General features: G+C 42.8%; 1 protein-coding gene across 3 annotated transcripts; it reads left to right on the top strand.

The window, feature by feature from the left end:
• Window positions 1–246: 246 nt before the first annotated feature.
• On the top strand, window positions 247–20,716 carry BBS2 (Bardet-Biedl syndrome 2). 3 transcript variants are annotated; one of them, XM_030023963.2, is made up of 17 exons: window positions 247–455; window positions 2,515–2,742; window positions 3,123–3,248; window positions 3,527–3,589; window positions 6,692–6,769; window positions 9,005–9,109; window positions 10,022–10,108; window positions 11,401–11,536; window positions 13,478–13,617; window positions 14,406–14,550; window positions 15,117–15,288; window positions 16,338–16,467; window positions 17,353–17,484; window positions 18,011–18,148; window positions 18,630–18,742; window positions 19,462–19,610; window positions 20,271–20,716. In XM_030023963.2, exons 1-17 carry the CDS (start codon window positions 339–341, stop codon window positions 20,375–20,377), a joined length of 2,166 nt encoding a protein of 721 aa, XP_029879823.1. In that variant the 5' UTR covers window positions 247–338; the 3' UTR covers window positions 20,378–20,716. The 3 variants fall into 3 exon arrangements, with proteins under 3 accessions (XP_029879823.1, XP_040982150.1, XP_029879824.1); XM_030023964.1 differs by having other exon boundaries at window positions 355–450; XM_041126216.1 differs by lacking the exon at window positions 9,005–9,109.
• Window positions 20,717–22,698: the final 1,982 nt, after the last annotated feature.

Here is a 22,698-nt window from a genome sequence, read left to right as displayed (position 1 = left end):
TGCCCCCCATCTCCCCTCAGTCCTACACCTGCAGCTGCCCCCCAGTTCCCCCGACTGCCCCCCCAGTCCTACACCTCCAGCCCCGCCCAGTTCCCCCGACTGCCCCCCTCGCCCCCACATTTGCCCCAACTGCCCCGCCCCGTCACCCCGGCCCCACAGCGCCCCCCCCCGCGGCCGCCCCGCCTGCCGCAGCACGCCCCGCCCCTCCCCGCCGCGGCCCCGCCCCTCCCGGCTGACGTCACGGCGGCGCGCGGGAGCGGGCGGCGCGCGGCCCCGGCGGAGTCCGCGTCCGGCGGCGGGGCCCAGGGCCCGGGCCGGCCTCTCCCACTCACGCCATTATGCTGGTGCCCGTGTTCACGCTGAAGCTCAACCACAAGATCCTGCCCCGCATGGTGGCGCTGGGCCGGTACGACGGGACGCACCCCTGTCTGGCGGCCGCCACGCAGGCAGGCAAGGTAACGGGGCGGCGCGGCCCGCCATCCCGCCCGTCTCTCCTCACGGGGCCGGGCCGGGGGGCTCCGTGCCCCCGCCGAGCTGAGGGGAAAAGGCCCTTCTCGGGGGCCGGCGGCTGCCGGGGCCTGCTGTGGTGGTGCTGCCGGGGCGGCCCCGCCCCTGGGAGGGGCCGCTCTCCCGCCGGCAGGCCCTGCTCGCCCCGGCGGAGGGGCCCTGCGGCGCCCGGCGGTTTTGCCGAGGTCGCGGCGTGTCTCTGGGGTTTTGGCTGGGCTGAGGAGCCCCGGTGCCGCCCTGGGGCCTGCAGCAGAAAACGCTGTTAACGCCGGCCGGCATCCCTGCCCGCCGCTGGAAGAGCCGTGCAAGGGAGAGAGGTCTTGCTCGCTTCTTCTCTGTCCGTAGGCCGAGAGTCTGCGGCCGAGGCACCGGAGCTGTCTGCAGGCACGGAGGGGGGGGACGTGACACTAGAAGCTCTGCTTTGTGGCAACAGGGAGTTTGCAAAAAATTATCAGCTGGTAACCCAAGTCGCCAAGGAAACTTTCCCATTTTCTAGCGGGCAATGGGATTTTTTTTCAAGCCGTGGGCTTTACTGTACTGTTCTCAGTTACAGCAGTGAGCCTTAGTGCTGTTACGGACTAAGCTCAGTGCTGATAAAGGAAACGGTGCTAAGTTTATCAATTAATACGTATAATATGATTGAAATAACTAGGGAGCTGCTAAAGCCCTGTGTACAGCCCCCATGAGTTAATATTTAAAATAGGGAAACAGTAACTGGACATGATTTAGGGTTTAGGAACTAACTACTAGACAATGGGGCTTTATGCTTCTGTCTGAAAAGGTAATGGATTGTAGTCTGGTCAATAAACCTTGAAGAACTGCTTGGAACTGCCAAGATTAGGGAAGAAGTAGGTAAAAGGTAATTCCTACAGGGGGAGATCGCAACCACGGACTCATTGACCACCTACTCAAATGATACCACCTACTCAAGACAACGAAGGAAGAAGACAGAGTCTGTGCACTCATTTACATGAGGGGCGAAGAAGAAAGAACCAATCATTAAGGAAAATAATAATGAATATATATTAGTTAAGTGTATAAATGTGAGAATTTTTGAGACAAGGGTGTGCTGTCTTGAGACAGGCACCCATTCATGTGCATCAGTGAAATTAATTTGAAAATACCTCAACTCTGTGTGTTATTGGCTTGCACACCAGGTAAACCCTGTTTGTGGGACAACACTAAGGTTTCTGTAGGTGATACAAAGAGTGCCTTGCGGGAACAGAAAACATTGCGTGTGCTCTGTTTGAGTTTGAAATACAAACAAAAGAGGGTTAAATACAACCTAACTAATAAAAAACCAGAGGTTGAAGCATAAACCCACAGAGGCATTTACGTTGCTGTAAATACAAACTTGGTTCATCTGTGATGTTTCCCAGCATTATTATTAATTTTATTTTGGAGCCTTTAGGAACAGCTTAGAACAAGGGCTTGTTTGAGAGAGAGACTGTGCAGCCATAAAGCAAAGGCTATTAAGCATAATATCCTCTGATACCCTGGTTCTGCTGGAAACAATTACAGTGACTGAATATTGGTCAGTGAGAATAAAAACTTATTTACCACAGGCCCCTTTTTAAATTAACTGTGCTCACCTACAGATGGAGGTTACAGATAGGTACCAGGTAAATTGTCCTAAATGTTTGGGCTTTTTTGGTAACACTGTTACCAGCTGGACATAATTTGTTTAGTTTGTTGTTCCCTCTGGTTTGCTTTTTTTGTCTTACTCTGAAGACCCGTCAGTTGCCATTTTCAGAAACAAACAAAACAATGGTGGCACAACTCTGCTGGCCAGGGCAGGGTTTTTCCTGCCATTTCCTTGTTCTGGTATAGTTTAAAGAATAACTGTCAGAAACAATATTGTCAGCAAAACCCCCAGTCTTTTGTCCTCGCTTTGGTTGAGTGAATGCCTTTCTTCCCATTGCAGTTATTACCCAAACAGTAGTCTTTAATGTTTGTATACAAACACATACATGCTTTGTGATAACATTTATCTCTTTGTTTCTACAGGTTTTTATTCATAATCCTCATGCCCGAGGACAGAGAACGAGCACAAACCGAATGGTGCAAAGTAACCAAGATTCGGATATTTCTCTTCTCAACATTAATCAAGGGATCACTTGTCTAGCTTCAGGAGTGCTGAACCCTCAGCTCGGTTATGATTGTCTTCTGGTTGGAACACAGACTAATTTACTGGCTTACGACGTATATAACAACTCGGATTTGTTTTACAGAGAGGTAAGTTAATTTAACTGTCTACTTTTGTTAGTATCTTTATTGTTTTCTTTCTGTTCTAAAGACCACAGTTTTTACATTACTTTGTCAATTATGCTTCTGTTCTTCGTGTTAGTTATGTTGCTGTATTCAGAACATTTTGCCTTTAGAATATCTGGAATATTTCAAAAGAAAAATACCAATGTGATGTATGTCTGTAGGCACATGCGAGAGCAAATTTTCATAATAAGTCACGTCACCTAGCAAGACAAATTTAAAAAATTTAATAGGCATTCAGAGTTCAGCTAAACTGATACTGGTAATGTTGGAAGCTCTCTTTTTGATTTGTGTACTCTGATGTCTCATTGTCTGCTGTTTCTTTTTCCTTTAATGTTTCTCTGTAGGTTTCAGATGGAGCCAATGCAATAGTTCTTGGAAAGCTGGGAGATATTTCATCTCCACTTGCTATTATTGGTGGAAACTGTGCCCTGCAGGGCTTTGATTATGAAGGAAATGACCTTTTTTGGACAGTAAGGCTATGCCTAATGCTTTTGATGTTATTGCAAGATTCTTTCAATGGCACTAATTCTTCTCAATTTTTTTTTTTAATATGATAAATATTAATTTGGTTGTTGATCTTTCTTAATTTGTCTCAGACCTTAAACTGTATTTTGGTTGTGTATTCAGTGCACTCAGATGTTGCTTGAATGTTGACTATGTCGATTGTTGTGTTGCAGTTTGAGATAATAAAACTAGTTTCGCTTCTGATGGCTATCATCAGTATTGAGGATTGTCTTTCTCATTTTAGGTTACTGGAGACAACGTTCGTTCATTGGCACTGTGTGACTTTGATGGTGATGGCAAAACTGAGGTTTGTAACCATTTACCTGTGAATTCAGCTCTTTTCATGGGCTTGTAGTGAAATGCTAATAAAAACCCATGGGTTGTCAAATACAACTGACTTACCTTACCAGTTAAAGTGATTCCGGCGTGGAAGTTGTGCCTGTTTCAGACTCCGGTCCAGCAAAGACATGCACAAATGCTCAGCACATGTATACGGAGTAGCACTGGTCTCTGGCACTACTCAGAGTGTGTAAAACTAGGCATATATGGCATCCTTACAGCATTACTGCTGTGCTTTGGTGAACTGATTGCTAGCTGTAATGGAAACTTATCTCATTTTTCTTAACTTTGCCAGGAGAAATACAATGAAATGCCTGTGATCATCAGTTGCAGGGCATCTATTTCAGTGGTGTTTCTTGAATATGGCTATAAATGCTTTTTTAAATGTCAGAGAAACAACTTGCAAGCATCTTACATGTAAAAGTGAGCTCTTAAAAAGCTGTGAAGAGCCTCACTTACGATTGGTAAAATCAAGAAATCTCTCTTCACATCCAGTCCTCCTGTTTCGTCATAGTGAGATGGGGAAATGAAATACTCTTTGCTTTTCTGATTTAAAATGAAGAGAACTTGTAACAAGCATCTTGCTGATAAGGTGTGAGACAAACAATAGGAAACAGCTGCCATTCTGATCATGCAGGCTGCAAGGGATAGATGAAGATGTGAATCGTATGGCATTCTCTGTTGTAAGTGTTCTTCCATCCTGAATGAATTGAAGGATCGTGCTTATAAATGAGTCTTTAAGAAAAGTAATGGCTTCCTAGTATATGTCAGATGCAAGTAAATATGATCTTAAATCACCATGCTAAAAATATTTACTTTTGTCATCTGTCTTTCAATTTCAATCATAATTTCTTAAGCTTTTCTGTTTACTTCCCCAAAAATCGTTGTTTGGAAAGTTTACTTGGACTATGTAATGTTTATAGTGATGTGTAGAGGGCCTCTATGCCTTTTATGTGTTTTTTATAAATGAACTGAACTGATCACAGACCCTTTGCTTGATTGGGATCTTCAGGAAGTGAAAAAAAATTCAGGTTTTCCAGTCAATTTCTGCACAGCTTCTCTTAGGGTGTATTTTTTTTAATGTGCTTGAGAGGTGGTTATAGAAAGTGGAGACGGTGTATAAAGATTCGGAAACCAGGAAAATGATCTATGGCTCTCATGTTTTGCATTTGCGCTTCTAAGTGTCTTTTTTGTTGTTTAGCTGTTTTTCCTGCTTGAGAAAGTTTCATTCTCAGCAGTTAGTGTAATCTGATGCTGCTTCAAGCTAAGCAGAGTTGGATGTGTTATCCAACTAACTTACCCTGCCAGTTAGCCCAGCACGCATTTGCTGAGACTTTTTTTTTTAGGGTTCTTTTTAATCTTAATTATCTAGGTGATATGTTTTTTTTTCTGGTTTTTTTTTGTTTGTTTGTTTTTTCTTTTTTGTGGCTTTTGTGAAACTACCTCTGGTTTAAAATTGAAGTTCTGAGAAAATGCACAGAAGCATCTTTTTAAATTGTTATTTATCACTTTGTGTCTTATCTGATAAATGGGTGTGCTAGCTTCATTTCCGTTCTTCCCGCCCCAGTAAAAACATGTCTACATTTAAAATTGACCGATTTTAAAACTGCATGAATATACTTCTGTCACTTAGTAGCTAACAAAACTGATTTGTTGTAGTCACTGTTGTCCTCAAGATTTTAGATTGATACAGGTTACTTTCTCCCATCTTGTCAAAGACTTGGGGGGGGGGGGAACTTTTTCCTTGCTTTTTCAAATTCCAGTCTAGTGGAATGAAAGCCACTGAGGCGGACAGGTTGAATCAGACTAAACAAAAAAAACCATCTTCAACATCATCTAGGCACCTCTGGGAAGTGCAGCATCACCAGTAATTGTTTCAGGATTCTGTGCTTTCAGCTGGTCACTTTTTGCTGGTAGTTGTGACTTGTCAGGAAATCTGTACCTCTTACATATGTTTTTTTTATAAGTTATTTCCATAACTACAGTAAGCTTAGCTTGGTGTAATTTAGTTTGTCATAATTTGAAGCACCTTTACTTTGGAAGAAAAAAAAAGAAGCCTGTAACCTTTCTAAAAATCCAGTTTCAGTATGGATTTGTGTCTGTTCTGCCAAGTAAAGATGGAAGGCTCATCGGTTCCAGTGGGGAAAGGTACTACCAGGTTTTGAAATTTCATTCCTAATTCTGCTTGTCTTTGATTTGATGGATGACTTTATGGGCAAGGCACTACACAGATCTGTTCCTTGGTTTCTCAGTTTGCAAAATAGAAGCCATGTCTTGTCACCATCTTTAGAAAGTGCTTTTCCATGGGGCTCCTTTTCAGCTAATACCTTCTACGTGCTCAACTAGGGAACAGGAAAGGAACTAAGATATAGGAAATGATAAGGAATGAGAATGCAGAAGACCCAATTCAGTACTGATGTCCTATTTGTATAATCATTTACATCAAGTTAAAGCTTGTTTTACCCATGCTTTGCGCTAGTGGCAGCCACCATTTAGGTTGGAGGAGCAGTGATGGTTTGATACTTGGATTCATTGGTTTTGAGTTTTTTTTAAATGAGGGCTGTTCAGTACTAAGCAATGATATTTTTTTTTTTTCCAGCTGTTTGCTCACAGGCCAGTAACTGGGAGTCACTGTTTCTCTGAACCCATGTAGTACAAGTCAGAACTGAGTTGCAGGTCTCCTGCTCCAACACAGGCAATGTAGTATTTTTGATGTGTATAATTGCAGTTATGAATTACAACACTGAATCTCTTCCAGTAAGAAAAGAGCATAGCCCTGATGCTCCAAAGTATCTTTTCTCATTCCTAGCCTGGATATTTCACTATGCTTTTGTAGAGTCTAGCTCAAAAAAAAAAAGTATAACTAATAATTGATCAATGGGAGACTTCTGAAATCTTGTCTTGGCAGAGGGTACCTTTTGTTCTGCTGGCAGCTTTTCATACAGCTGTTAAAACCTCTTCATTGCTGGACTTGGAATATTTATTTGCCCTCTGGGTCCTGGAGTATGTCCTTTTTATTTCCTTAGCTTGAATAACTATTTTTTAAGGTACACTTTTTTTTTTCCCCTAGCTTCTTGTTGGCTCTGAAGATTTTGACATCCGGGTGTTTAAAGAAGATGAGATCCTGGCAGAAATGTCAGAGACAGAGGTAAATTACTTCTAGCTAATGTTTGTTATAATTGCTGATGGAGGTGAAAGTATTGTGTACTGTAAAGCTTCTCTGGTTACTCTGGTTCAAATTTATTGTGTAGTTAAATAGTTACTTAACTATTTGGCACAGTATCTATACTGCTAGAACTGCAAAAGTTAGAGTTTAATAATACCTTTCATTATGCATGGGTTTTTTTGCTTTGTTTATTTACAAACGTTTCACTGGGTTGAGAAAAGTAACTATTGCTTGACTGAAAGTCAGGGCCCTGTCCGAAGGTGATTAAGGTTACTGGATTGTGATTGAAGCTCTTAGTGCCTTCTGAGCAAAAGAATGTCTTCCAGTTTTCCTCAAATGCGTTGACAGAATCATGATTAAGTAACTTGCCCCTGTGTGTATCCAGACGGTGGATAGCAGGGTAGGAAGGTCTTGCTCAGGCAAAACTGGAGGTTTATATTGCAATTGGAGTTACATGCTGGCTGTATAAACAGGGCTGCAGTGCCTAAAGTAAAGTATGGGGCAGATAAGTTTACAGAGGGATAAATAAAAGGTATGGGAGTTGCCCTTGAGCTTAAGAACTGAGAGAAGATCCCCACTGTTAAATTTTTGGTTGCTTGGAAGGGAGTAATATACCTTTTTAATTGCATTTAGGAGTTTTCTTAGCCTTCTCATGACCCTTCTGGGCCCAGGGTAAAGACATGTTACAGACCTTTATCCTTGAAGATCTGAGGTCTCCCTGCTGCCCAAGTTGGGGCTAAAAGGCTTAGTTAGCTATTAAACCACTTATGAAGAGCTATGAAGGACAAATCTGTGCAGTATTCTAGGAAAGGAAGCTGTTGCTATAGCTAGAATTAGAACTGGGCCTATAACGCATTCTGCTGTCTGTATGCTAGCCAGTCTAGACTCATGTTGTGATTTCTAGTTAAAGGGAAGCTAAAGGTCCATCACTCCCATGTGTGATTTATTTCCAGATTCACAGTAGAGTTGTTTTAAATTCGCACTTGCAGAGTCTTAGGAGGCCTGTTACAATCCTACTGTTCTAATTTAAAAGGACACAGCTGGACCAAAACCTTTCTTTTTAGGAAGGTAAATTCAGGGAACAATGGCTTTATACATTGTGCTTGTTTTGGAAGACTTGAATAGTTTGTATTTTCTGTGTTTAATCACTTACTCTCATGATACTGAAGCCATAGACTGTTGTGATTCTTGAATTTATAAATGGACAGTTGGGTATAAAGGGAGCATTGCTACCTTTCTGAATTTCTGGCTGTTGCTGGGGTCTTCTGTCCTTACTGTGTGCTCGCAATTTAAAGGGTTTTGATACTTGGGAAAGGCTTTGGAGAAGGTCATGAGAGGGAATGATAAAGGGGTTGGAAACTGTGTTTTATGGAAAAAAAAATTGAGGAGCACAGTCGGCTGAGTTCTTAATTAAGAAGTTGGTGAAGGATTTAATTTAAGGAAGTCTCCTGTGCTATGTTGTAAAGAAGACCAGACAGATGATTGCAATTGTTCCTGCCGACATTAAAATCTCTAGTCTTAGTGCACAGAAAAACCTGCATTTCCAAGCACTGAGAGCCTTAGCTCAATGAAGAATTGTATGGTAAGGGGTCTTAAAAAGAGTGAGAAACAGGCTGAGTTATGACTCTCAGGTCTTTCCCTGGAGCTGTTACTTACTCAGGTAATACGTAGCCTGGTGTTCTAATTGTGTTCCAAAGAAGTTCAGCTGTGGGAGCTGTTAATTTTTATCTCACTAATCTTGGGCCAAGATTTTCTACCAATAATATCTCTAGGGCTTTCCCAACCCTTGTAAAGTTGAACCCTTTGGCATCTTCAGCTCCTGAAGCTTAAGGAATGTTGTGTGTTTGGAGTAGGTTTTCAGTGAAAACTTGTTAGCACTGATGACTGCAGGAATCCTGTGAGCAGTTGTGTTGCTGCTTGTGGTAGGAAATACTTGGTCAAAGTACACTGTTTGAGGGCAATTCTGTAATCTTTGCAGAAGTGTATCTTAACACTGGCAATGCAGCTTGTGTGAGGGAATCCTACAAGGCCTTCAGTGATTTCAGACTGATTTTTAAAAATAGTTCAGTACTTAATGCTTCTTACAATAGGCTTACTTACCATTTAAGTATGGTACAGTTCATATGATAGAGAGATTGTATAGTCTGTTCTCTGTTACTTGAAGTTGCAGAAGTTTTCACTCCTGTATCCTCTCTCTCCCTCCTTTCCCCCCACAAGACTATTACTGCACTTAGCCCCATGTATGGCAGTCGGTTTGGCTATGCTCTTGCTAATGGGACGGTCGGAGTTTATGACAAGACAGCCCGCTACTGGAGGATTAAGGTTAGTCCAGTGTTGGAATATCATCACTGAATGCTTGAAGGCTGCTATGAGATTTGGTACGTGATCTCAGGTTGTTCTGATGTTATCCTGACTCCTTAGATGAACTTGAAATTTTCTGCTGAGCATAGAACTTAATGTAATTCTGTTCTTACAAAACCTACCTATTTTTATAGATACATGCAAAATTAATACCGTGTCAGTTTCTTCAGTGCTTTTGGGACTGTTGGTGATGGCTTAAAGAACACTGATACAGCCGTACAAGTAGGGATGCTTCAGCTTCGCAGGGTTGTTTAAGCAACAGAGAAATTTGAGTTCACTGTTAGAAAATGCCTCTGGCTCTATTGTTGAGTCGATAAACTGTTTTTCAGAGACTGAATTAATCTTGCATTGCCTGTGTTCAAAGCTACTTTTTCACATCAAGAGCAATTTGCTGCTGCAGCAAATCATACTGGCAAGATCCTTTCCTGATGCTCATTTTAATATTCTTAATATAACACAGATTAGAGCAGTCTATTTAATAGTAATAAGAGAAAGGATTCCTTAGGAGGTGGCAGGAAGAGGCTAATGGCTTTCCTCAGTTGTCTCATTTTATGACAATCTTGAAGCCCTGATTTTTTTCTTTTTTCTTAGAGAATTTGGCTTTTTACGCTTTGTTTTTCTGAGTTCTAATCATCTGCTTAGGAAAGATCAGGTCCTTTGAGAGCAGTGAACTAGATTTTTTAATGCAAAGGCTAAGATTCCAGACGTGTGTGACCTTAGGGATAGTGATGCTCAAACTTCCTGTTAAGAGACATTTTTGTACTCCTTTCTGTAATCTCTGTAGCCTCATACTCCAGTGTCTTGCATATGTCAAGCATGTGCAATTTAGAAAACATATCCAAGCTTAACTTGTTCTTTGTTTTCTGTCCTCAGTCTAAGAATCATGCAATGAGCATACATGCGTTTGACCTGAACTCTGATGGTGTGTGTGAGTTGATCACTGGCTGGTCCAATGGGAAGGTGAGTTTATACAGGGGGGAAATGAGGAGCTGTAGATCTGGAAGCTGTGTTTGAAGCAAGCTGTTAAATTTTCTGAAGGAGAACAGCCAAAAAATTAAAAAGATTGTTGAAAGCGGAGTGTTGAAGAACTATTGCAGAAAACCTAGTTTGGCTGGTGAATCCTGTGCCAAGTGCAAGATCAGAGAAAAGCTGCTTCTACTGCTTAGCTCAGAGTCTATTGCTAAGGTGTGGTAAGTTGTTTCTATGGTAGCAGAGATCATATGTCACATCCTAGAGCTCTTGAGTGTCTCTTTTCAGCTGTGTCTTGAGGACATGCTAATAATCCTCTGCAATGTTTCCTGAATGTTCTCAAACTACAGGGAAGACAAAGTGGTTATGTAACAGGAGAGCAGCGTCAGTCTTGACTATGGCAGGATTAATCAAGTGTTATTTAATTGTATGTAAAGGCATTCTATACAGCTCAGTCTCTTAAGCCTGTTGCTTGGTATTCCCCTTTGCTAGAAATGACTGTTCTAGCTGCCAAATCTCTCCTGGATGCAGCTTGCCAGGTTTTTTTTGTAAAGCTATGCTTTTTCCTTCACACCTCTCATGACTCTCATTAGCCTGGGGGAATTTAATTAACTTCATATCAAGCTGGCAGTCTAGAGCCCAGATGTGTTGTAACTTATGTTGGATTAGGTGTATAGCATTGTTGAAGAGAGAACCTGTCCTTGCTTTACACCTTTTTCTGTTCTTTTCCACTGGTAGTCTCTGCCCTGCTTGTTGGTCTGAAACAGTCCCTAGCTCCTAGAAAGACTAATGCTGAGTCCTGTGCTTTGGAAAAGACACACTACATGGAACTGAGCCCCCCCTTGCCGTTCTTCTCCAATGAAAGATAATTAAAGGTTGTGGTATTTGTTCATAAAAATAATTCACCACACAAGGGCTGCAGCTAAGAGGAGAGGTTGTAAATACTGCATTAAGATTATTTTTTATTTAGTCCCATCATTGCTGCATTCATGTGTGCATAACCTTCCAAGTGCAGACTTGCAGTCCCCTTCTTTCCTCTTGTTTGTAACTTAGGGAAATATTCCTGAAGTACAGTTCCTTCTAGCAGAGTCTGTCTAGAGGTCATTTCTTGATGGTATTTTTTCCACATGTGGTGTTCTGATCCAGCAGAGCTGCAAGTTCACCTGCAGTTCTGTGACCAGAGCTGGCTTTTGGTTAGCAGCTCATTTGAGTATGGCATGACATATATTTTGGGAGTTAGCTTTTCTGTTCATGCTGTGCCTTGGAACTCTTTGTTGTTCCAGGTTGATGCACGCAGTGACCGAACTGGGGAGGTCATCTTTAAGGACAATTTTGCTTCCTCGATTGCAGGAGTGGTGGAGGGGGATTACAGAATGGATGGGAGCACCCAGTTAATCTGCTGTTCAGTTGATGGTGAAGGTAAGAGCATTCTTCAGGATATTCATTTAATACACAATAATATCAGGTATATCACATCATCTCGGATTAGCTAAACATTGTTTCGGTTCCATAGGCATTTTTGTGTGCCAAATTTCCCTTCGCTTTATGCGAAGTTAAGGGAATTTTGAGTTTCGCTATCTGCAAACAGGATTTTGAATATTGCCTTCTCTGTGATAATCAGTGTGTGTTTCATTATGATCCAAGAAGCCATAAAAATTCATTTGCCTAACAGAAGAAGTTCCATCCTAATCACGCAAAGATAACTATATTCAGTACAGACTGTGGTTCTTCAGGCAATGTTATTATAGATGAATGTATAGGAAATTTTTTTTCCTATATGTGATAATTTTTGGATTTTACAGTGGGTAGAGGTGTTTAGAAAGCTAAGGGTGTGTGTGTTTTGGTTTTCTTCTAAAGGTGAATAGTCTTTATATTAGCAATTTTAGATGTTAACAGCGCTTTGTTTCCTGGAAAATGCTGTCCTGAGACTGCAGAACTGGTGGATTTATCCCACCATGCCTTCAAGAAGTCAGACCTCGTTACTGTGAGTGGAAACAAATAGGATCACAGATTATTTAAATAAGCTCAGCATGAATTTATAGGGATGGCTTCAGGAAAGACACTGGCGTGATTATCCGACTGCTTGGCGTCAGTGGCCTGAGACAAGCAGGTCTGGCACAACCCATTTGGAACAAAAGCCTGTCCTTGTTAAATAGCACAGTGTTTTGCTGTCTGTCTTAATCACAGGCTGCGGGGATTTGCTGCGCTTGGGCTTCAGCATATAAACCTTTTTCCCAAGCTTACAGGAGGGGAACATTGTGCACAGTTCTGACGATACCTTGTCCTAGCAGAGTTGTGTAGGTTGATATCACTGAACATGATCATCCTTTTCTGATGAGTCCATCATAAACAAACCTTGGCACAATGGGGATCCCTTTAGGCTGGAGCCTTCAGGTGTTACTAAACAGTAATGGCCCTGTTGTTGGGGTTATATGGACAATGCATTCTCACAGTCCTTGTCATTAGAGTTCTGTTCGGGGCCAGCATCCTTTCACATGAGGTGTTCTTCTGTGTTTCAGTGTATTTTCTGTCTTGCTCTCATTTTAAATGAATGATTCACTCAGAAATAGTAAAGCAGGTCCTTTCATCAGAGGACAGTGTGCATGCTGAATGCTTTTCAAGTTTCCTGCAACTTTTTGCGGGGGTTACATAGGCAGCATATTCTTTGCAGGTATAAGATTTTTGACCCTGGCTTTTATTGTCAGCTGCAATCAGAGCACACAGCCCTAGAGCAAAATGGAAGTTCCTAGCAAGCGTCTCTGTCTCATCATCTGTTCAGCTCTTCTGTCTTCACAGGCAATTGGAGATGTTTCCATAACTCTGTGCTCCACCGGGCTACTGGGAAACAGGTCTTACCCCTTGAAGTGAACTATCCCTTGATTTGGGGAAAAACTGCTGTGGGTAAATCTTGTTTACTGGCTGATTGACAGTGACTTACAGTCACTTCCAGACAGTAACAACTCCTCTGACCAGCTCTAGAGATCCAGGTACACGTTTTATTAATTTTGCATAATTGCAAACTTGCCTAAGCACCTGAAAGAATGATTGCAGTGGGAATCCTCTTGCAAAAGGACTGGGCGCTGCACTTGTCTGTTCAGGCAAAGACAGCTTTAAGACAGGTTGGAAATTCACCTTTTTGCTTTTTTTAAATGTGCAGTTGTCTTGTCCTAATCACCAGGAAAGTCAGAGCTGCTGTGGGTGTAAATCAATGGTCAGGTTTTCAGCTGAATGGTACCAGCTAAAGACCAGAATTAGTGTCTGCTGCTGAGATGGTACAAGGTGGTCTTGTTACAGAAACTAAAGTTTTGGGGAGGCTGTGAAAGGCTTTGCTGGAGTTGGCTATGTTTTGTTTCTGTACAGTCCGAGGCTATCTGCCAGGAGGTGAGGAGTTGAAAGGAAACCTAATGGATACAAGCGCTGAGCAGGATCTGATCCGAGAACTCAGTCAAAAGAAACAAAATCTGCTGCTGGAATTAAGAAATTATGAGGAAAATGCAAAGGTACTACTTAAACAATGTGTAGGGCCAAAACACACCTTCCTATTGCTATAAATCCAGAGTAAGCTGGGAAGTGGTCGTGGGGCAGTCCGGACAAGTCAGAGCTGTAACCTGCTAGGATGCAGCAAGATTGTCTACTGGGGATGCCTGTTTCTGCATCTGGCTTGCTCCTTGTGCAAGTTCAGAACTTGCTTTTTCTATTTTAATAAGTAACATTTTCCTTGCTCCTTCGGCTTGCCAGAGCAGTTGTGTTTGGAGCTGGATTCTGTTCAGCCCTGTGCTTTGGCTTATGACTGCAAATTGTAATTTTCAATGCATGAACCAACTTGGGGGTCAGAGGGGATTGTTTGAGAGGATCAGGTGAATGGGAGCACTGCCAGGGTATAGGAGTTGCACTTGTGGCCTGATGGTGAAGGTGCAGAAATAAAGAGCTTTGCAAAATAGTCTGAGGAAAGGAGCAGACTCATATTTGAACAGTAAATGACCACCATAGCAAAAGCATGGAATTATATAAGCTTGTGCTTAAAATGGAATATATGTTAAGTGCTTTTTTGAATAAAGGTTTGGGTAGAGAGCTGGGCTCCATCGACAATAAAGCACTTGAACAAATTGTAGCAAAGGTGTCCACAGCTCCATGTCTAATCCAGCTGCTATTCATAGCAATGTGAAGTGTCTGGGAATCACTGTAATGCAACCTTCTGCAAGAAAAAAGAACTTATGCATGTGTTTTCTAGGTTGCTTGAATGAAAATCGTGAAATTCTGGTACTGAAGGGTATGTGTTTTGCAACAGGCTGAACTGAATGCTCAGTTGAAGGAAGCTGATGGGCAGAGAGGTGTGATTCCAGCAAATACCCAACTCCAGACAGCCCTCTCGGTTAATCTGGGCTCGGACAGCCAGTCTGCCCATGTGGAGCTGTGTATTTCCACCATAAATGGTGAGTGGTAACCTGCAACCATTGACATTCATTTAATGTAAATCATGCAAACGTTTAGTTGATGACTTGCCTGTCTCCCCTCTGTCTGTAATTTCCCCTTTGTGGTTGCTTTCCTTTCACAGAGTTTTGAATCAAGCTGTGTTCCCTTGATGGGTCTCAGGGGAGAGGAGTTTGATGGAATTTGTTTCTTGTTATGTGTTACTTTCCAAGGCAATTAACATTTAACTTGGATGAAAGGAGTCTTAGTGATCCCTGCAACACTCCTTGTGTTGACTTTAAACGTTAACCTATGACCGTGTTAGTGAGAGTGTTGTGTGAATGCAGCTGGACCTCAGCTGGCTTTATATGCAAAACTGGAACTGCCCCAAGATAGCAAATGCACCTAGCACCAGGTGTGCTGAGGATGCAGTCAGGTCCAGATGTGGTAGTGCTGGTCATCTGGGATATTTTAACAATTCAGAGGAGGGGTGTAAAGTGTTGACTGTGCTTAATTCTGAAAACAGTGGTGGTTTGTTTCCAGAGGACAGCTGTTAATTTAGGAACTGCTTTTTCTTCCTGTTGCTAAGACACAATCATCCGTGCTGTGCTGATCTTTGCTGAGGGCATATTTGAAGGAGAGAGCCACGTGGTACACCCCAGTCTCCAGAACCTCTCGGGCTGTGTTCGTGTTCCCCTTACTCCACCCAAAGATGTCCCTGTGGATTTGCACATCAAAGCCTTTGTGGGTTATAGGAACAGGTGAGTTTTGTGTTGCGATCTCTCCTGGTCTCCGGAGCTGTGTGACCAGGAAACAGCAACGATGTGGCTTCATGTTTGTTCCATGGGAAGTGCACTGTTAATTAGCTGGTGCCCCACTTCTCTGTGTCACTGGAAGGAGAGCTGGAATGCTTTCTTAAAAGCACTGTTGCACCTGTGATACTGAGCTCTTGTCCAGACAAAGTCTAAATGCTCTGGGGTCACTGGGACCTGCTGTGCTCGGGCTCTGCCTTTAGGGGAACAGTGAACATTTCTTGTCCAGAGGGTGCCTTATTGTGGGTCTCTGGAGGAAGCAAAAGGAAGTAGAGACTGTATCCAGGCTGCCTGCTCTTAAGTGGCTGCCTCTCCACACCCTGAATGGTGGTGGCTGCTCTGGACAAAGTACTTGAGCAAGCCTGGAGGCACCATGGTGTCTTTCAAGCTACATACCCATTTGAACCCATTTGTCTTCAGGGCAAGTAGAAAGTAGCATATGCCTGATTTCAAGACAACACTTTTCCAGTTTCCCATAGAAATAAAATGTCTCTTCATATACACTTGACACCAACTTTCTCCCTGCTCACATCTGCCAGAACTGGCAGTGCCCCAGGAAAGGAAGCAGCATCCTTTCCCTGAACAGGGAGGCATATTTTGAGAGCTAGCCAACCACTGCAGAAAGAATGTATGGGACTGAATTCTCTTCTTGTTTTCTTTGTTTATGTTTATTGTTGCTTTTAGTAAGACTTCACTGGACCTGTAAAGAAAATATCCTTTCACATAGTAAAATCATAAATGTGTTAGCCTAGAGAATATATTTCATTGGAAGGATTATAGAAAATGTAAGCAATGGGGAGGAATCGTTCAACCTTGTGACGCCATAAGCCTGGAATTTCCAAGTTCTAGCATTTTTTTCTGGGAAACGGTAAGCAGCTGATTACATACCTGGAAGCTGCTGATGTCAGTAGCCAGCTGAAAAAGAACCACGGACCATTGCAACAGGTGAATCCCTGGTATGTTAGTAACTATCTGTTTTTCCTTTGGATTGCTTCCAGCACACAGTTCCATGTATTTGAGTTGACCAGACAGCTTCCTCGCTTTTCAATGTATGCCCTGAGTAGCCCAGACTCGGCCACGGAGCCCCTGAGCTTTGTTAACTGTACAACGAATGAGAGACCGCAAAGGGTGAGTTTCTGCTCTGCTTCCTGTTTCCCGGTCCTGCGTACAGACACTGCAGGTGGAGGGTTTGCAGTTAGCTTGCGATAGCCAAGAGCAAAGGAAAATTATGCAGTGAACTGCACTGCTGGCCTTTGGAGTCTGTGTGTTACAACTTGACTCAGTGCTTTTTTTCTGTTTTTTAAATGATGCCTCAATTGAGGTAGTCCCTGCTTCAGGAATTCCTGCAGCTGCAGGAACTAATGGCCTGAGATCGTGAGGTGTTTCAGATATTATGTTGTTTCCTGTGTGACAACTGATGGAATGCCAGTGGCAGGAGCCCTGTAGTGAGTGATGAATTTTGTAAATGAGCAGAGAACAGGAAAAAGGCAGTACAGTGCCCAAATAATGGCTTGGATTCATAACAGATGAGCAGTGGTGCTATCATTTTGGTTCTAAAAGATCTGAATAGTGGGATGGCAGTAATTAGAGCTGGTTATTTCCCCCATAACTGTAGGGCTCTGCCATATTTGCATGACCTTTACTGTGTTAAATGGCTAAGGCAAAAACCAAGATGAAACGAAACTTTCCTTTTTAAATTCTTGCAGTAGAACCACGCCTTGCTTCCCAGCTTTCTCTGCTCTTCACGCCCTGGGCTTATGTTTTGACCTTGGGCTGTGGTCTCTGGTAGTTGGATTTGATTTTCTTACAAATACTCAGCTTTGGAGGAGGGAGTCAGCTGCTCCTATTCTAATGAGTTCATGATGTGGGTTTAGGGGATGAAATTTAGTAAACAAAATTTCCAAGGTACCCTGAACAGAGTGTCCTGGTGCACATCACGTGCAGGGACATTGCGTGGTTCTCCAGGCTTTCCACGCCGGTGATGGCTAATGCTCTTAATTTTATTTTTGCAAGATTATTATGTGGCTGAATCAGAGCTTCTTGCTACCAGAGGATGCAGAGTTTCAGAGCGCTCCCTTTCAGGTTTGCTTCACTTCCCTTCGTAATGCAGGTCAGCTCTGCATCAAAATCAAGCCTGGCGGAGAGGTGAGTACCTTCGTGGATAAGGGGAACACCCGTTTAATTATACTCTGGTGAAACTTAAGGGTGGTGCCAACATGAGGTAGTGAAAATGAAGAAGGACCGAACAGGACAGAGGAAGCACTCATGTTTTAGGGTTGTTTTTGGAAACTTTTGGGTCTGTTTGCTGTTAGTGGATAAAATTCTAGGGCCAGTCAATGAAGAAAACTACAGATCTGTAGGAAAGTATTTGTTCCTGCACAGAGTGGTTTCAGGGAGCCATAATTTGAGGCACAAAGGCTGCCTGGAACTTCTGCACTAGGCCTGTATACACAGATGCCTCTTTGCCCCAGGCCTGAATAAAAGCCCCTTTGAAATCAGTGTCTACTTATCTATTTAAAGCTATAGATCTTGCTTGTGCAACAATTTTGCCTTTTGATAGAATGAACTGCTTTGAGCCTGAGTAACTGTTAGAAAGACAGTCTTGCTGGGCAGTTCTGGGAGATGTTTTGGCATGGAAGAGTGCTGACATGCTTTCTTTCCTTTCTGACAGATTTCCATCAACACAGATGATATTGATCTAGCTGGTGACATTATCCAGTCAATGGCCTCCTTTCTGGCCATTGAAGATTTGCAGGTGGAAGCGGATTTCCCTGCATACTTTGAGGAATTGCGGAAAGTGTTGGTCAAGGTGAGGAGGCATCGGGCATTTCTGAATTGGCAGCTAAGCAGTCACTGGGGGTGTTTGTATGAGAGGATCTCTAAACCGCTTTATCTTCTTTGTGGAAATGGGCCAGCTATGGCTTGCTGTATGTTCTGTGCAAAGGACAATGGGAAACCCTCAACTTTCTGTTTATTCTTTGTTCGGTAGAACAGACTCTTGGTCCCCAGCAGTTGATTGTTTAAAATAATGTAAATGCGTTGTCTGGGAGATTGAGCTGTGGATTTGGGTCAGGGCGTAAGGTGTGTATCACAGCCTGATCACCCCCTTCTGGGGGCAAGGAACTGCTCTGGCAGCCAGGGGGTGAGGGGAAGGAGAATGGTCCCAGGGATGCTGGTAGGTTAAGGTGGGATGTTATTTCCTATTACACTGGGCCAAGGTTTAGCTTGAACAATTACCTATATGCCCAGAGTGCCAGGGGTCCTTTCTTGTGACTGTTTGCCTTGGGCAGGTGGACGAACACCATGCAGTGAATCAGAGGCTCACTGCCGATATGGCTGAACATTCCAACCTCATCCGCAGCGTGCTGGTTCAGGCAGAAGATGCACGACTCCTGGGAGACATGTGAGCAATTGCTGCTTAGCTTGTGTGTTTTAGAATGGTCAGTCTTTGCTTTGCAGGCAGAAAAAGAGCACAAAAAACCATGTGTGTGTTACAGGGGTTGCCTAGTTACAACTGTAGATGTAGAAATTGGTACCTTTGCTGGTCCCTCCATGAGCTCTCCTTGAGCCTTGTCTTGTTTTTTAGGTGGAAAACCAGTCTGGGGAAGGCAAAAGGGCAAAGGTAGGGGCTTAGTATAGAGCCAGTGGGGTGAATCAACCTCGAGATGATGAGATACATTAGAAAAGATATATTAGAGGAAGAAGGCAGTAAAAGCTGTCTGTGGTGTGTGAACTTTGTAGAACACCAAGAAAGAAATTAAATGTCAGTCTTTTCCTTCTCATTTGCTGTGTTCTGCGAATGTCCTATCTTTACTGTCAAGAGCAGCAGTAAAGTGGTCTGAGCTACTGCAGAGTGTTGTTACTTTCACTGGGGAAAGTGGCATCTCTTCTTTGGCTTGCTGGATACAGTAACTGCAAAAATAGACCTTTTTTTTTTTTTTTTCTGTAAAATAATGAGTATAACCAACATGTCTAGACAAGTCTGTTTTCTTGTAGCTGGCAGACAGGTGGGTAACTGTGGTAGCCATCACAACCATGTATCACTCTACCTTTATATTGACAAACCAGGAATGACTGTCTTGTCCCCAGAGATGCAAATAACTGGACTCATTGTTCCCCCAGGAAAAACATGAAGACACGGTACATAGAGCTGTATGATCTTAACAGAGATTTAATAAATCAATACAAAATTCGTTGCAACAATCACACGGAGCTGTTGAATAATCTAAAAGCTGTGAATCAGGCAATTCAGAGGGCTGGGCGGTTACGTGGTAAGTATATGTGTTTGGAGGGAATGGGGCGGGGAGCCTTGGACCCCAGTGAGGCAGATATGATGTGTCTCAGAGACCAACTAGATTAGTTAAGTGACTTCAAGTTTTTTGGCCTGAAACTAAATTAGTAGAAGTACTCTTTCATTTCTCAGCCATAGCCAATTGCCTCTGGCAGTCAACTGTGAGCATCCAGTATAATCTGGGATCACAGTTTTAGAAAGAACAGTTCAAAGCAGTTTCCAGCTTTCTGGATGGTATAGAAATTGCTAGTTTTGTTGAACACAATTTTAAAAACATTTTTAAAGTAGTGTTTCAGTTCTTAATTTATAATTCTGCTTTAAAAAAACTTATCAACTTAAGCAGGGCTGTTTATCTATATTATTAGTTCTGTAGGTCTTTGGGGTAGGAGATATTTTGTCTATCTATAGCATTCCCCTTTCAATAAGTCCTTTAAGCTCTCCTATAATAGAGCTACATTCAATTCTTCTTTAAAAAAAGGATATTATTTACATATTAGAAAAAAGGTGACATTTCACTGTGTGTTTAATAAATATTTGAAAGAAACACCTACATTTTGAGACTGGATCAAATAGCTATTTTTACCAGTTTCTCAGTAACTGAAGTGTTTTTTCTTTTCTCTCCTTTTTTTAATCTTTACAGTCGGCAAACCGAAAACACAAGTGATCAGTGCTTGTCGGGATGCAATAAGAAGCAACAACTTTAACATGCTGTTCAGGATAATGCGTGTGGGAACAGCCTCTTCTTAAAATGACTGGGGGAGCAGCAGTTGCACAGAGGCAGTGTTTCCATGCAGCAGGCAGATAATGGACCGGTAATGACAAGTGGTTAATTCAGTCCCCTACTCCACTGTAAGGGGAAGTAATTGCAAAGGTAGCATTTTAGTTAAGCCATCAGGTGAGAAATGTTATTATGCAGGCCAAAGCTTCGTGAAGAAAGCATCAGAATTTAAGTGCAAATGTGGTATTTATGCAAGAGAGAGGTATAACCTTGGAACAGTTATTTTCTTACTGTAACTTATTTATGTATTTTAATATATTTTGTAGTTAAGGCATTGGCCTTTTCCATTAAAACATAGACTGCTTTGACTGCTTGTGTTCTGATTTAGTTGGGGAGATGCATATGGTTAAGTTTATTTGTTGAAAAAGACCCAAACAAACCACTTCTCTGGTTTTGCTGCATAGTCTCTGTGCACGCTAAGCACTTAAATTCTCTGGGTTGGAGAATCCCGGGTTTCAATGCAGGGATGTGCTGCTTTCTAGGTAAACTGCAATTCAGTGCACTAGAAGCACCAAAGGGATAATGTCTCCTTGCTGGCTTTTGAGCCAGAAGATCTTTGAAAGCTGTCCAGTTCCACAATCCACGCAGGTAGGAAGTGGTCTGTTTCATGTCTGACACTCTCCCCATGCCTGGATTGCAGCAAGTTTTGCTTCCAGCTACTGGTTCCCTGCTACTGCTGGAAAAAAACTGCAGATAATGAGGTGGGCAAGGGTGCATTTCAGGAACAACAAAAACAAACTACACACCCAAGTTTGGTGCATACACAAAGAGCTGGCAGTACTTAATGGGATCAAAAGAAGAATGTATTGAAAAATGTCTTGGCTCCTGGCTCAAACCTGTTTATTAATTGTGGCATCTCTTAGAATTGGATTAAAATATTACAGTAAGGCTCTATCTTAGAGCTAAAGATATTTTAGAACCTTTGCCAAAGAAAAGTTCTTCTAGAAGCTAAAAATATCCTGCACAGGATGAAGGCTGGGCCCCAGTGCTCCTAGCTCCTGTGCCATCCATCACATCTACCACTGTATGGATCAGTGTTTGCAATGTGGTCAGGGAGGAGGCAGTCCATCTTTGTGAAGCAAAGTTCTTGGGTAGCTTCTTGGGGCTGTCAGTATTCACATCCTGCAAGTGGTCTGTCTCTTACTTGCCACTACTGAATTAAAGCCAGCAGCCCACCATTCGTTACAGAGCAACCGGTGAGCATGCAGCCAGCTGAACGGGGAGTGTAATTCTTGCAATGTGTTTTAATTCCCTAAATGGCCCCTTGCTACTGCTTTGGCCCCTCCAGTATGGAGAGCTGCGCTGGCAAAAGCACAGATCTCTGTCGCTTCAAATCTGCAGCAGGAGCTCATTTGAATTCTTTTAAGAACCTGGTTGTTAGTCAAATCCAGCTCCTTGGTAAAAGGGTGGTGAGCCACCCATGCTGTTCTAAGCAAGTGAGCTTTAAGACTTTGATTATGGAACAGTCTCCTGGCATAAGTGCTGGGCTTTCTGCCACCTGCTGTACCTGTTCCCACTGTTTCAACCTCTTGTTCTTTATGTTCAAAATCCTAATGCTTGTTTACTGACATTCATGTAGTCCATTCGATGATAAGAGAGTGGCTCTGATCAGAAAGCAGCTTTCCCATCAGCCTGATTTTCAGGGCTACACACCAGGCACTTCCAGTCCCAGCTCTGTTCTCTTGGCAGTGAGGTCAGTCCTTCGGTCACAGTCCAGACCTCTGATAAGGCTGATTTCCCTGGCTAAGTTTCTGACAACAAATTTGTCATTTGTTTTCCTGTAAAAACAACTTTTATCTTTGCCATAGGTAAAATCCATGTCCTGTAAGCTGAAGTGATACCAGGTTTGCAGTTGCCAGTTGAAATAAAGCAGCCCTTGGCTGCTGTGCAGCAGCAAGCTGGTGTAAGCTGAACCTGCACCAGGAAATCAGTGGTGAAGTCCCCACTGGTACAATTCAGCCCAGAACTAATGCCTAGTGATCCCCTTCTCAGGTATGGGAGGGGTCACAGCAGGTTAAGCTGCTGGTCAAGTACAGAATAACCTCTGAAACTATACTAGTGGAGCTGCATGTTGCTAAAAATGCATGGGCAAGGCTGCTTAGATGGCACCAACCTTGGTATGTGCGCTGCCCCGGTGGGGCACTTCGGTGCCTGCCTGAAACTTCACTTTGGGCTGGAGGCTGGATCAGTGCCCGCTGAAGAGGGATCTATGTAACAGTGATTTTCAATGTCCTAATTCAAGTTCCACTTTGGAGTTCAAAAAAAACCCCAACAATTCAAGCTGACACTT

This window comes from Aquila chrysaetos, chromosome 9 (genome assembly GCF_900496995.4).
Source record: "Aquila chrysaetos chrysaetos chromosome 9, bAquChr1.4, whole genome shotgun sequence".
NCBI lineage: Eukaryota > Metazoa > Chordata > Aves > Accipitriformes > Accipitridae > Aquila > Aquila chrysaetos.
The sequence above is the reverse complement of the archived record's forward strand: the minus strand, read 5'-3'. Positions and strand labels throughout refer to the sequence as shown.